The 13,856-nt window shown below is 63.2% G+C and overlaps 1 protein-coding gene across 1 annotated transcript in view; it reads right to left on the reverse strand.

The window, feature by feature from the left end:
- The window catches only part of Jph3 (junctophilin 3), a 34,346-nt gene that overhangs the window by 1,334 nt on the left and 19,156 nt on the right, over positions 1-13,856 (reverse strand). The window contains exons 3-4 of the mRNA XM_090357160.1: positions 4,796-4,920; positions 3,020-3,858 (exon numbers count right to left, since the gene is read on the reverse strand). Coding sequence (XP_090213286.1) covers positions 3,020-3,858; positions 4,796-4,920 — 964 coding nt within the window. The remainder of the gene's footprint in view (positions 1-3,019; positions 3,859-4,795; positions 4,921-13,856) is intronic.

Below are 13,856 nucleotides of genomic sequence, written 5' to 3' on the forward strand. Positions count from 1 at the left end.
TCCTGCGGCTTCACCAACGACCACACTGGCTTCCTGGCACCCACGGGAGAAGCTGGGTCCTTGGACACCACAACTCCTGTCCTGTGCCACAGACAGATGGCAGTGTGGGGACGGGCCTCTCAGACGGCCCTCCTGGCATCAGCTGTGGCTGGACCAGAGTGCTGCCTGCAGCCCACCCTCATAAACTCACGGCGGCTCTGCCGCTCTCTGCTGGCTGCAACCTCGTTGGACCCTTCCTGGGTGCCTCCTGCACCGGGCGCCAGGCCAGGCGGGCATGGGCAGGACTTCAGGAGGCCCCGGACTGCTGTGAAGGTGCCAGGCCACACTGGCCATGGAATGGCTGCGTCCCCGCCCTGCCCTCAGCCCTTTCTGGTCAGACTTAAGAGATGTGGCAGGTGGGTTAGCCCCAGTGTCCAGCCGCGGGCGGCCTGTGAAGGACCTACACCTTCTCCCCGGGACAAGAGCCTGGTCCTCCCATTGCAAAAGGCTGGCTGTGCCCCAGAGATGGTGGGAGAATTACTCGCCAAGGGGCCCGGCACCGTCAGGAAGGTGTCACGGTGTGGTGCAGAGTGGCCGAGGAGGACCCCACCAGTCCCAAGGGGAGTGTGAGGGAAAAGGACAGCCACTTGTCCACCCCAGATTACGACTCAGCCACACGAGGGATTAATGCTCTGACCCACTCCACCATGGACCAGCTGGGAAACCTGACGCTGAAAGAAGCCCAAAAGGCCCCAGGTGAGGAGTGCCCGGAAGAGGCAGACCCACAGACCTCAGCCCAGGCGGCTAGCGCTGGGCGGAGGGGTATGTGGGCAGCAGAGTTTACAGTGAGGGCTCTTAAGATGGGTGACGATCGGGGCCGGGAGTTTGGCCTAGTGGTAGAGCGCTTACCTAGCATGCACAAAGACCCAGGTTCGATTCCTCTGTACCACATACATAGCATGAAGCCAGAAATGGTGCTGTGGCTCAAGTGGTAGAGCTCTAGCCTTGAGAAATCCCAAGGACAGTGCTCAGGCCCTGAGCTCAAGCCCGGACTGGCAAAAAATTAAAAAAACCCAAGACGGGTGACAATGGCATGGCTCTGGGTCGGGAACAACTGAACCGCGCGCTGCAGACAGGGACGCGGCCTGGCTCATGAGCTCTGGCCGTAAAGCCACCATCTGAAAGGGATGCAGGCAAGGCGGGGCAGGCGGGGCCCCGGGCCAGCAAGGCCCCAGGCCAGCGAGGCCTGCTCTGCTTTGCAGGAGGAGGGGCCAGCCTCGCTGGGGCCTCAACACCCTGGGTACCCTGACGGCCAGCGGCGGGGTAGCAGCCTGGGATCGAGCTCCCACTTTCCACCCACCAGTCTCCTCCAGCCCGGGGGTGACAGCACAGCCCTGACACCCCAGGCTCGCTGTTCCTGTGCACGGGGGTAGCAAGGTGTTGGACACAGCTGGCAACTCAGCAAGGCCGGCTGGACACCGTCCCCTCCAGAGGCTGCCACGCCAGGCGCCAGCTGCCTGGCCTTCCTCACCTGACCTCCTCCTCAGCAGTCGTGGCCTCTGCACGGCAGGCCAGGCACCTCGCCCATGTCCAGCCAGGGCAGCGGTGCCAGCCCACAGCCACAGGCGGCCTCTGCTCTCCCTGCCACCAAGTCCTGCAGCCCTGGTCCCTGCCGTCCTCCCCCATGCCCTGAGCCGCGCCCTGCTGGCCAGGCATGCTCTCCTGCCCACATCCCCGGCCCAGGCTTCCTTCCCTGCCTGCCCGATTTTAGACAGAAGACTCCAGGTAGCAGAGGGAGGGCTTTAAAATCCAAACCGCACCCAGCAAGGTCGCCCAAGTTCCTGGCTGGCCTGGAACCTGAGATCCTCTAGCTCCACTTCCCCAGGGCTGGGGTGACAGACGCGGCCACGCAGGCAGCGCACCTGAGGGACCCGTCCACCCCAGGTGACAAATGCCACTGCACCGGCTGTCTTCTGGGTGACATGGCCTGGCGGTATCTGGCATTCAGGCCTGACCAGCCCTGCAGGAGGGAAGGGGGAGGCAGCCCAGGCCCAGCCCGGGACACATCCTGAGGGAGGCGTGGGGGCGGCCAGCAGGGTGGACTTGGATTTCCCTCCCTGGCTCCGTCCTGAGCGTTCCTGGGTGTCTGGAGTAGGGAGCAGGCCCCAGGCCCAGTGGAGCCTCGAGCCAGGCTTCCCCTCCCCCACAATGGCCTAAACTCAGAACCCTGCCACCTCTCCACCCCTGCCAGCACACGGCACCACACACCACACAATACCACACAGCACCACACAGCAGCACTCACGCCCAGCAAGGATTGTCCCAGCAGGGATGGTCCCAGCAGGACCCGCCAGCCGCTCTGTGGCATCTGGAGGGGGGGGCAGTGAGGCAGACACTTGCTCACAGGGGCTTGGAGCAGAGGCAGACGTGGACCTCTCAGGACAGCAGGCCCCGCGGGAGATCCCTGGGGGACAAAGGGTGCCGCAGCGACCCAGGCCACCTGGAGTGGACGCTGACCTCTGCTCCAGCAACGGGGACAAACCCACATCTGTCTGGACTGGAGCTCGTGAGTGCTTGTGGCATGCCGGTGGCTGGTGGCCCGTGGCAGCTGGCCGCAGGGCTCCTCAAAGGCCCCTTTCCCACTACCCGCGGCCCAGCGGGGAGCAGGCCGAGGGCAGCCCTCAGGGTGCCCAGGACCAGGCTCCCGAGTGTCTCCTCCAAAATCCCCCCCGGGGAGGAGCCCGCACAGTGAGGCGGAGGAGGAGCTGGCTTGGGAAGCGTCCTGGCAGCCAAGGTGTAAAGGACACAGAGGTGGGGACGGCAGCGCCCTCACAGCACCACACAGGAGGCCACTCAGTGCCCGCCTGCGCCTGCCACGGCCAGCCTCCCCTTCCTGCCCGAGCCGCCTCTGAACCAGGGCTCCGGGGCCAGCGCCACTGCCTGGTTCTCGCCCCGGGGACACACCCCACGCACAAGCCTCCCGTGTGGACAGCCCAGCCAGGGTCCTGCCACCCTGGATGGGAGGCGTGGTGCCACCTACCGTGCTGGGCTTGTGCTGGCCCCCGGCCTCGTCGTCGGACTCCAGGGCAGCAGGCAGGGATTTCTGGGGCGGGGAGAAGGTGAGGTCCCAGCGCAGAAGCCGGGGCTCGGGCCGCTCCCCCAGCCGCAAGCTCTCCAGCTTCTGCACCGCGGGCTCCGTGGAGGCCGGCCGGAAGTTCTCCTTGTTCTGGGGCTTGGGCCTCAGTCTCTGCAGCCCGAAGGCCCGGTCCTCGGGCCGCCGGTCGCCCCCGGCGCCGCGGCTGTGCCGCCGCCTCTGGGGGGGAGGCTCGGGCGGGCAGGCCTCCATCCGCAGCAGGGGCTTCATCTCCAGCTTGTAGTTGCTCAGCTGCTCCTCGTCGCCCCCGGGGCAGGGCGAAGTCCACGAGAGCCTGGTGGGGGACTCGGCCCGCCGCTCCCTGGGCCGGGGGTTCCCCGGCTGCCTGTGGCCGGGTCCGCGGGCGCGGAAGTCCTCTGCAGGCTGGCCGCTGCGCAGGGCGCCGCTGCGGACGCCCCGCGAGCCCACCGCCCGGTCATCGGCCCAGCTGTGGCGGACGGGGTCCCCTCCCCGGCCCTCCAGCATCTGGATGTCCCCGCCCCGCTCCTCGTCCACCGAGACCTGCCGGGAGAAGTGGGCCTTGTTCCTGGAGGTGGGTGCGGGCGGGGGGGTGGCCGCGGGGCTGGCGGGGAGGCTGTGCAGGGGGCTGTCGTCCGGGGTGAGGTCGGAAGGCGTGGTGCCCTTGCGGTACAGCTCGGGGCTCTCCTGGGCCAGGGGTGTCCCCGTGGACAGCACCTCGATATCGTCACAGGAGACCTGGTGCTTCCGCCTCTGGTACTCGAGCCCTGGAAGCGAGACACACACCGAGGTCACTGGGGGCGCAGGCAGAACCCCACCTCCCAGCCTAGGGGCTCTGAGGCCCCCAGCCCTCCCCAGTGCCTGGTCTGGTGTCACTGACCACTCATGTGCTCTCAGTAGACGGGAGGCTGGACAACCAGCTAGCACCGAGGGACATGTGCACTGCAGTGTAGACCTCCCCACGGAGGAGGTGTGTGCAGGCAGAGCTGGGAGGCAGCCGTGGGCAGGTACGGGGTGGACATGGCAGGGTCAGCCCCTCCCGGCAGGTAAGGGGTGGATATGGTGGGGTCCGCCCCTCCCACAGGGCAGCTCCTGCGGCTCAACAGGCCTCCTTGCTCCATTGTGAGACTTCTCAAGGTTTCTGGATGGAAAATGACCAGCGGTGAGGCCTCCCCAGCAGAAGCCACCGCCTCAACCAGAGCCTCCTTGCCTCCTGGGGCTGTAGGAGCCTGTACCAATGTCCCGGGGCTTACACTATCAGAATCACTTCCTGTGGGGCGCCTGAGAGCCTGGGTCTAAGGCGCGGCTGGCGCCCTGGGTCTCAGAGCACACCTGCCCACCCTCCTCCCCGCGGCTTCTGGCAGCCCCGGCCTACGGCTCTACCACAGAGCTCTGCCTCCGTCGTTTCACAGCAAGCTGGGCTCAGCCTGCTCCAGGTCATCTCCAGCTCCTTCTCCCTGCACAGGCCTCTGCCCAAGCCGCTGGCAGAGCTTCCGAACCAGCAGACAAAGCCTGCCCACCACAGACAGCAGCACAGCAGGCCCCTCTCCCCGCACCCCCAGGGAAACGGGCCACAGCAGGGGAGTCCAAGAGCCACACGCGGGGCTGAGGCCTGGGGGCTCAGGCGCCCAGCCCTGCGGTGCCCTGGCCCAGTACCGCAGCGCCCTTGCACAGCCTGCTCAGAGCCGGCCGCCCGGGCCTCACCGTTCTCCCTGTGCTGGAAGGATGGTGAGAACTCTTTGGCAGTGATCCTGGCAATCCGGGCTTCCTCCTGGGCTTTCTGAGCGGCGGTAAGGGCCGCCTCGGCCTTGGCCCGCGAGTGGGAGGTCCTGCGGGGAAGAGGGAGCCACGGGGTGAGTCAGGCCCTGCGTGGACCGCTGGGGTGGACTGGGCTGAGGGGGACCAGGAGCCCCACTGGCTCCCTCAGACCTCTGGAACCTAGTCCATTCGTCCGTCCGTCCGTCCGTCCCTCCCTCCCTCTGTGCTGGAGAACGTAACCTACACCTGTGCTCCTGTGCTGGGCGACGCCACACCAGAGGCCGCCAGGGAGGCCTGCCGTGTGAGCCCCGCCGCCCGCCTCCTCCTGACTTCTCGGCGTCCTGCCTGGCTGCCGGCCACACAGCGGCGAGTGCCCGGCGTGTGAATGCAGATGTGGCATCTGAGTGCCCGTGCTCCACCTCTGGCTGCGTGGGCAGCCCCCTGGCCCACCGAGTCCTGCAGCCCACCCGCCCCTGTGCACACCGGAGGCAGCCCAGGGCCCTGACACGGGGCCCGTGTGCCTCCCCCGCGTCTCTGTCTACCAGAGGCCTGGCGGGATTATGGATGCCATGTCCCCAACACGGGCCACGGCGCTGTCCCCGGTCCCTCAGGACAGAGGCCTTTCCCTGCAGGTCCCCAGCTCCGGTTCCTGGGAGCGCAATGGCTGTGACACCACACATCGGAGCCCAGGCCTCCACCAAAAATGTCCCTGCCATCCCGAGGCCGGAAGGCCCAGGCGCATCGTGTCCTGCGTGGCCGCCACGGCCCCCGGGTCCTTGCATGGGGGAGGCAGGCGGCTCCAGAGCTCCTCTTACGAGGAGGGCTCCACTGACCTGCCCGCCTCACCTCAGCAGGGGACGGCCAGGGCCGGCTTCCAGCTCTGGGGACACACACTCCCCAGGCCTCAGGTCAGCCCTGCTCCTCAGAGACTCGGCCTTCTCTTTTCAAAACACCAGGACCTCCGTGCGGCCGGCGCAGGCGTCCTCACCTGACTCTGCCTGACTCAGGTCTGCACAGCGCGAGCCGCAGAATGCCTGGCCTACAGGCTCCCTTTTACCCCCAATCCCGCCCCCACTCCCACCGGGGCCCTGAGAGCAGGGCCCACAGCTGTACAGAAAGTCACACGCTAAAGTCTAACACCAGGGGAACACAGAAATGGGGTGAGACAGCCATCTCCCCACACAGCCATGGTCTTGTGGCCTACGCAGTGTAAGAGGAGAACCACACCTTCTGGAAGATTCCGACGGACCCCGGTGGTTGCCATGACAACAGTGGCATGCACGGAGGAGTGTGTGGAGATGAGACCATTAATAACGTGCAGATCAACGTACAGCTTGTTATCAGCGATCACAGATGAGTCTGGAGAGCCGCACTGCAGAACTGGGGTCCCCGGCTGTGGAGAGGCCCGGTGGGCAGTGCCCTGCTCCTCCAGCCTGGAGGCAGGCCTGGGAGCACGTGCCACCAGCCGCTCAGGACTTCCTCCACTGGCCCCCAGCACGCAAGTCCAGCCCCTGCAGAGGGGCTGCACGGCTTGCAATTCTCCACAAGACCACATCCCACCAGAGTAGCACCCCACACAGACCTGCTGGTGCCAAAGATGCAGGTGCAGTCTGCCCTGATGAGCCAGAGCCAAGGTCCCGGGGCACCCAGTGCCATCAAGCCAGGGCAGCGAGCTCCCTCTGCAGCGCAGAGCCCGGGATCAGCACATGCCCGAGGCAGGGCCTTCACACGGCCGTCCACCCCCTGGAGCCCACACGGGCTGCTGTGGCACTCACGGGGCCAGGCCATCCCAGACTTCTTGGAAGAGTGGCTTTTTCCTTTTCTCCCTGGCATGATTCCACACAGCACAGCATGAACCCTTCTTAAGAATGTGCTGTCCTTCACTATGTTGGGAAGACACACTTCTACTAGGTTCCAGGACATTCACAGGCCCCACCGCCTCCTCCCCAGCCCATCCGTGAGGTATCGAGCGCCTCCTGCTGGCCTGGCTCCACTGCCATTGAGGCCTGAGGCCACAGGGCAAGGCCTGCTGGGGCTCAGAGAGGCCAGGAGCAGGCCTGGAGGCCCAGCTGTGCGGCCGCCGTCCCGGCCTGTTCACTCGGTAAGGGAGCCATGGGTAGCCCACACGGGCCATCGCCAGTACTCTTCATCCACTGGTCCGCTCTGAAGCCCCCGGGGCCTCCACAGAGCCCAGCACGGGCCTGGCACGGGGACACAGTCTCACGCTGAGGTGGCCAGGGGCAGCAGACAGATGATGGTGGCTGGCACATGGGTAGCCAGGCAAGAGGGGCTTCCAAACCAGCCAAGAGGGGCCACACACACACTGGGGCAGAACCCCCCCTGGGGGAGCCATCACGGGTGGGGAGAATGCCAGCATTACTTCAACGTCACGCGTGTGTTTACGTCTGTATGTTCACACATATATAAAAAGCCTGCGCGGTGCCAAACCTAAATAATATAAATCAAGCGCATTTAATAGCAAAGAAAGCAGCCTGCTGCGTGTCAGTTGCTCACACCTGCAATCCTAACTACCTAGCAGGCCGAGATCTAAGGACTACGGATTAAAACCAGCTCCGGCCCGAGAGTCTGAGAGATGCGTATCTCCAGTTAGCCACCAAAAAGCCAGAAGTGGAGCTGTGGCTCAAGTGGTCCAGTGCCAAGGGCTCAGGGATGGAGCCCAGGCCCTGGGACCAGAACACACACACACACACACACACACACACTCCAAAACACCCCGAAGTATTGCAAAATTTCATTCTAATTGAGATGTTCAGGACTTGCCCAGGGCCGGAGGCCTTCCAGTGCCCAGTGGCACTGTTGGTCACTTGGCGTGGTTGGGCCACAGCCCTCAGACACAGGATGCCACCCCTGCTCACAGGCCCTGCCTGTGTCTCCCAGCTTGGCCCCCCAGGGCAGAGGTGAGGAGCAGTGGCTGCTACCGAGTTCCCCAGGAGTGGTCAGGGTTAATGGAGGGGGGATCGGGGTTAATGGGGGGCCCTGGGCTGGCCTGGCCTGGGTGACAGGGGGACCCCATCTTAGGGAATTGAAACTAAAACAAATCAAAATATGTGCTTCGTTGGTGCTCCTAGAGAGACCCCAAGTGGGGTAAAGGGGGCTGCGTGTGTGACAGCTGAGTCACGGGGCCCTCCACAGAGGCAGGGAGTCCTCGCTGGGGCCAGTGTGGGGCTGACGTCCCTCCAGGGGGAACTATGAGAGCTGGGGAACACTGCAGAGGGAGGCACTGCAGGACCCAGGATTGGCTGATATGCAGAGGAGGGAGGGGAGGGGAGGGGAGGGGAGGGGAAGGGAGGGAGGCCTGGCCTAGGCCCTCCTCGGCATCTTTGTAGGCATCCGTCAAGCTGAGTTCTGGATCTCTTCTGCCTCCAGAGCAGTGGGCCAGTGAACCCCAGTCTGAGCCCCAGCCTCACAGCAAACATCGAGGTGGCCATCACCCCCCTCAGTCGTGGCTCAGAGATGCTGAGATGAAGCCCAAAGCCAAGGCCAAGAGGACAGCCTGACCCTCATCCACAAGTCCTCCCGGGGCCACAGGCAGTTGAGAAACAGCCCAGCCCCAGGGATTTTGCCCCGGCTGCTGTTGTCTAAGCAAGCCCTCCTTCCCCAGGGAGGCAGCCAGCGGGGACGGGGCTGGGGCGGGGCCCCACGCGCAGACAGCTCTCGGCAGCAGGACCCCAGCATTCCTCTGCCCCCAAAACTCACCCCGACGAGCGGTGGGCAGGCCCCCTGAGCCCCTGTGGGCAGCAGCGGCGGGATGCCTGGCGTGGACACAGTGGAGGACAATGAGCACTCTTCCCTTGCCCAGCCGACTCTCCAGCCACACCCTCAGCCTGCTGTGCCATTTAAAGTGCTTCTATCTAGAGAACTGACAAGTCCTGCTCGGGATGGAGGAGGAGCAGCCACAGCTCCACTGGAGGGGACACACATGCTGGATTTCTGCAGGTGCCAGGGGCCCAAAGCCCAGGCAGAGGCTGCCACGCAAAAGGAAGGACCGGAGGGGAGGGCTAGTGTGAAAGGCAGGGCTGGTACGGCAGGCTGGGTGCAGGAGCCCAGGCCTGGCTGTGGTGGAGGACACAGTGTGGCAAGGCCTGAGCGGCCCAGCCAGCTGGCCAGGGAGAATGTGGGACAAAGAGCAGTAAGGCAGGGGTGTCAGAGGGCTGGGGGGGAGACCCCAAACCACCACTGTCTGTCTACCCTCATGAACTGTGGCGTTTAAGACAATACAAGTATGCCAGCCACTGGTGGCTCACGCCTGTAATTTTACAACTCAGGAAACTGAGATCTGAGGAGCATGGTTCAAAGCCAGCCTGGCCAGGAAAGTCTGAGTCTGTGAGACTCTTATCTCCAATTACCCACCAGAACACTGTCAGTAGAACTGTGGCTCAAGATGGTAGAGAGCAAGCCTTGAGAAAGATCAAAGACGGTGCCCGGGCCCTAAGTTCAGGCCCCAGAAGTGGCAAAATAAAATCAATCAATCAATCAGTCAATGTAAATAAGCAGCCAGGCATGGCCACACACTCTATATCCTTACGAGCAGAAGTGGGAGGATAATGGATTCCAGACCAGCACAGGCAAAGGCAGCCAGACTATCTCCAAATCAAAGTGGAAGACAAGGAGTGCTGGGAGCAGGCTCGAGGCCTCAGACCAGGTACAAGGCCCTGCATTCACACCCACACACAGCCCCACACCCTACAAAATAGACAGGTTGTTTGTTGTTGTTTTTTTTTTTTTTTTTTTTTTTTGCCAGTCCTGGGGGCTTGAACTTAGGGCCAGGGCACTGTTTTTGGATACTTTTTTTGCTCAAAGCTAGAATCCTGCCACTTGAGCCAGTGTCACTTCTGGCTTTTTCTGTGTATGTGGTACTGAGGAATTGAACCCAGGGCTTTCTACAGGCAAGGCAAGCATTCCACCACTAGGCCACACTCCCCGCCCATACAGGTTCTTTCTAAAGTCAAATGAAGAACGGAAGTTGCACTCCTTCTGCCTCTTTCCCGCCACTCAGCTTCCACGAGGTCACTTTTTTTTTCTTTAATCATGGGGCTTGAATTCTGGGCCTGGGCACTGTCCCTGAGCTCTTCAGCGCAAGGCTAGCCCTCCACCCTGGGATCACAGCTGTACTTCCCATTTTCTAGACGTTAATTAGAGATGAGTCTCCTGGTCTTTCAACTGCAGCCACACACTGAAACCCTGCTCTTCCCGGAGTCCTTGTGGGTGGCACCTGACTGAATACTCACTTGTCTGTGAGCTGCACCCTACCCAGACGGCGGCAGCAAGGCCAGTCTGGAGGACAGGCTACAGACGGACCTCTGGAAGGCCACACGTGCCCCCCGCCTCCCCGACAGCACAAGAAGCCATGGCAGGGAACAGCAGACCTCGTGCGTCTTGTGGTCTTTCTGGCTCTGCACAGAATGTCACTGTGACGATATGGAGGTTGGAAGCCGCCCTCAGGTCACAGGACAGGAAGCCCCTCCTTGAAGGCAGACCACCTCCACCAGGGGCCCTGCTGGGGTCAGAGAGCCCAGCCAGTTCAGGGAGAAACCCTCAACAGGGCCCGGACCCGTCTGTCCCCAAGGACTGAGGGAGGATGGGAAGGACTGCGTCCCCATTGTCATGACAACCCACAGGGTTCCCAGTCCATGCGCAAGGCAAGCGCAGGTCAATTTTCAGACATTTCTTCCACCCTCCTTCCCGCGCCTCCCCTCACCTTCAGGCCGTGCATCTATGTTTAGCCCAGGCGCCCCCTCTTTCTGTCACCCCCCAGCCGGCCCCCACATGCCAGGAATAGCAAGCAGCCCTCTTCCTGCACAGCCTGGAGACCCGCGGAGCAGGGAGCTGTGTCCCTGCCACGTCCATGCCTCCTGGGCCTGAGCCATCGGCTGGGCTGGGCAGGAGAGGCGGCTCTGGCCCCCGGATAGAAGCCAAGGCCTCCCATCCATATGGAATCCACAGGAACCTTTGTGAGCCAGCCTCGTGGTCTGCCTAGTCAAGCCTGGAGCCGCTGTTTGGAGGCACTGCAAGACACTGTTTGCCGGGGGCAGGTTGCTGCCTGAGTGTCTGGAGAGGGCCCAGGCCTCCGGGATGGAAGGCTGTGCTGCCAGAAAGCCCTGGCCTCCACCCTCAGGGCAGGAGCTGCAGGCAGGCAGGGCCACTGGTGTAGAGAAGCCTGGGTGCTGACAGCCCACGCCTGGCCCCTTCCCCAGGGCCTGTGTCCCCCTCAGGGTGGACAGAACAGAGGACAGCTGTACCCATGCCAGGATTCCCAGATGGGGCTGCTGAAGGGGCCAAAATGTCCCCACTCACCTGTCACAGCGTGGCCCGAGTGAGATTACCTGTCCAGTCTCACCACCAGATGCCCGCTGGGGACAGAGGGCCATGTGGAACATGACGTGGGATTCAGGGAGGATGGAGGGGCAGCAGGGCTGATCTCCCGGGGGGGGCCGCAGGGGCCGGACAAGGCCCTGGGTGCACGTTACTGTCCTCACAGGCCTCTGCCACAGCGTGGCCACCAACGCCTGAGTCAGGGCCCTGTCGGGATGGGACTCAGGGGACCTGTACCCATGGCCCTGGTGACAGTAGACACCGGGCATGTGGGACACAGGCTTGTGGTCCCTTATCGCGTGCCCCTGGCCCTCCTTCACCTGTGAGTCCTTCCCTCCCACACCAGCGTCCTTGCTCCCAAGGGAGAGCAGCGGTGCACTGACGTGCCGAGCCGCCACACCCTTGAGGAGTTCAGGATCCACAGAGGCAGGCCATCCCCACCATCACTCTCCTTCCAGGCTCCTCCAGGAGAGGGGGCGTGGCACTCGGGGCCCCTCTCCAGTGCCCTGCGCACAGTGGGCGCTCCAGAAACCAAGTCTGATGAGCACAAGCAGATAAAAGGCGCAGGAGGAGAAAGCGCTGCTGGAGGCTGAACAGGGCAGGACAGTGAGGACATTGCAGTCCATAACCCCTGCCTCAGGTCCACTGGGATCCTGGCATTCGTCCAGTGCCACCAGTAGGACAGATGAGCCAAGGCCAGGCTGGACCCCAGGGGACCCCAGACAGAAGCCGTAGCTGCAGTCAGGGCTGTGCTCTGTGGCCTGGGCTTCCCAGGAGAGCCCATCTGCTGACCCCAGGGCCATCGCACGGCAAGCTGCTTCTCCCAGGCCCTCGGTCAGCCTCGTAGAGGCTCCCCAACATCCTGGTGTGTTCTGGAGGTGCCGGTCGCCCTGAGGCTTCCTGACAGGCTGCTGTCCCCACTGTGTGACTTCTGGGAGAGCGAAGTTGCCACAACTGCTGGCATAGCCTCAGCCTGGTCCCTGGGCTCAAGCTCAGGACCCCCATGGCGGGTTCTGGCCCCTGGGCTCGAGGTCAGGGCCCCCATGGCGGGTTCTAGGCACAGCTCTCTCCTGATCCCCACTTCTGCCCCGCCACCAAAAGAAATGAAACAAGAGCACGGCCAGCCCAGTGTCGGGGCGCAGGCACCGCACAGGCCCCTGCAGCCCAGGGCTGGAGGTCAGCAGACTGAGTTGGAGCTACACCAGAGGCTCCAGACATCCTGGCATCAGCCCGCTGCAACCCAGCCACCTGCTGTGAACTCCTGGCACCATTCCACAGCCTCTGTGTGCAGAGCAGTGGGTCCTAAGCACCCAGGCCCCCAGGGCCAACATGGCCAGCTCCCCTGTCCTCTCTGCCATAAAAGGGGGTGCCTGCGATGTCAGACAGCCGGTCCTGACCCTGCATGCCAGGCTGGGACAGTGTGAGGCCACCACCCCACTCACCCTAACAACCCACCCTGAAGCCCCACATACTCAGCATTCCCATCAATCTGAGGCCTCGAGCTGACCCAAACAATGGGCACTAGCAGGAAGAGGTAACTCACTGGCCCATGGCCACACACAAGTGGCCAGGCTCAGACAGAGCCAGAGATGCAGGACCTAGAATCTTCCACACTGTGAAGGAGGGTAAGTCACTGGCAATGAGGCCCCGCCCTCCGGCTCCTGCGGCCAGGCAGGTAGACCAGATGCCTCTCCCAGTCCGACCTTCAGCCTGTCCTGCCCACCATACTCAGAAGCAGAAGCTGGGCCCCTGGATACCCAGCTAGCAGATGCTTCCTGCAGGAGTGCGGCGACCCCGGGAGCTTGAGACCTCCCAAGCCCACAGCCTGACTGTCCAGCCCGGAGACTGCAGCACTGCCACGCCCAGGGCCCAGTATGGCATGAGCAGGGACAGAGGCTGGGCTGGCACAGACCTCCGCCAGCTGGGAGGAGCCAGAGCCAATCCCTCGTTAATTCCAGTTCTCCAAACTCAGCCCCCACCCCCTAAGGATTAATGAGGGATTCTTAATGTGCCTGTAACACTCAGAGTCCAGTTCCCAGGGCATGCCGGAAGGAGCCAGCTGGGCTGCTGAGCGAGCTGGGTGCTACCGCCCCTCCCACAGGGGGAAGGGGGAGGAGGTGGTGCTGGGCCAGGCCTCCAGCCTGGGATGCTCTGAGACTGGGGCTCAGCCCAGCATGGGAGACCTGAATGAAAGCAAATGGGTCCGGAGCCTACTTCACCAGGAGATGGGTGAGCGTTCCATTTCCAGGGTGCCATGTGGGTCTAGTGTCCCTTCACTCGAGTCCCACCAGACACTGGACGGGGGGGTCACCTGGAGAGATTCACCCCCTGGTCCCTGAGACCCACAAGGGTCTCTCCAGAGTGGTGAGACCACGTGGGCCCAGATGTCACCAGTCCCCTGTAAGGGAACCACAGATGGCAGCAGAGACAGAGGGAGAGTTACTGGGGCCTGAACTCGGGTCCTCACTCTGGTTAAGCAGGAGATCTACCACTTGAGCCCTACCCAAATTCTCTGTGCTGCAGTTGTTTTTCTCTCTTGTATTTTTCCAGAACTGGCTTGGCCCTTGACTCCACTATTGCTGCCTCCTTTGGAGCTGTGGTGGGCAGTGGCACATGACCACACCCAGCTTTGTTGCCTGAGATGGGGTCTCACCAAGTTTCTGCTGACCTGGAA

Source organism: Megascapheus bottae, chromosome 24 (genome assembly GCF_031878675.1).
Source record: "Megascapheus bottae isolate mThoBot1 chromosome 24, mThoBot2.hap1, whole genome shotgun sequence".
Classification (NCBI taxonomy): Eukaryota; Metazoa; Chordata; class Mammalia; order Rodentia; family Geomyidae; genus Megascapheus; species Megascapheus bottae.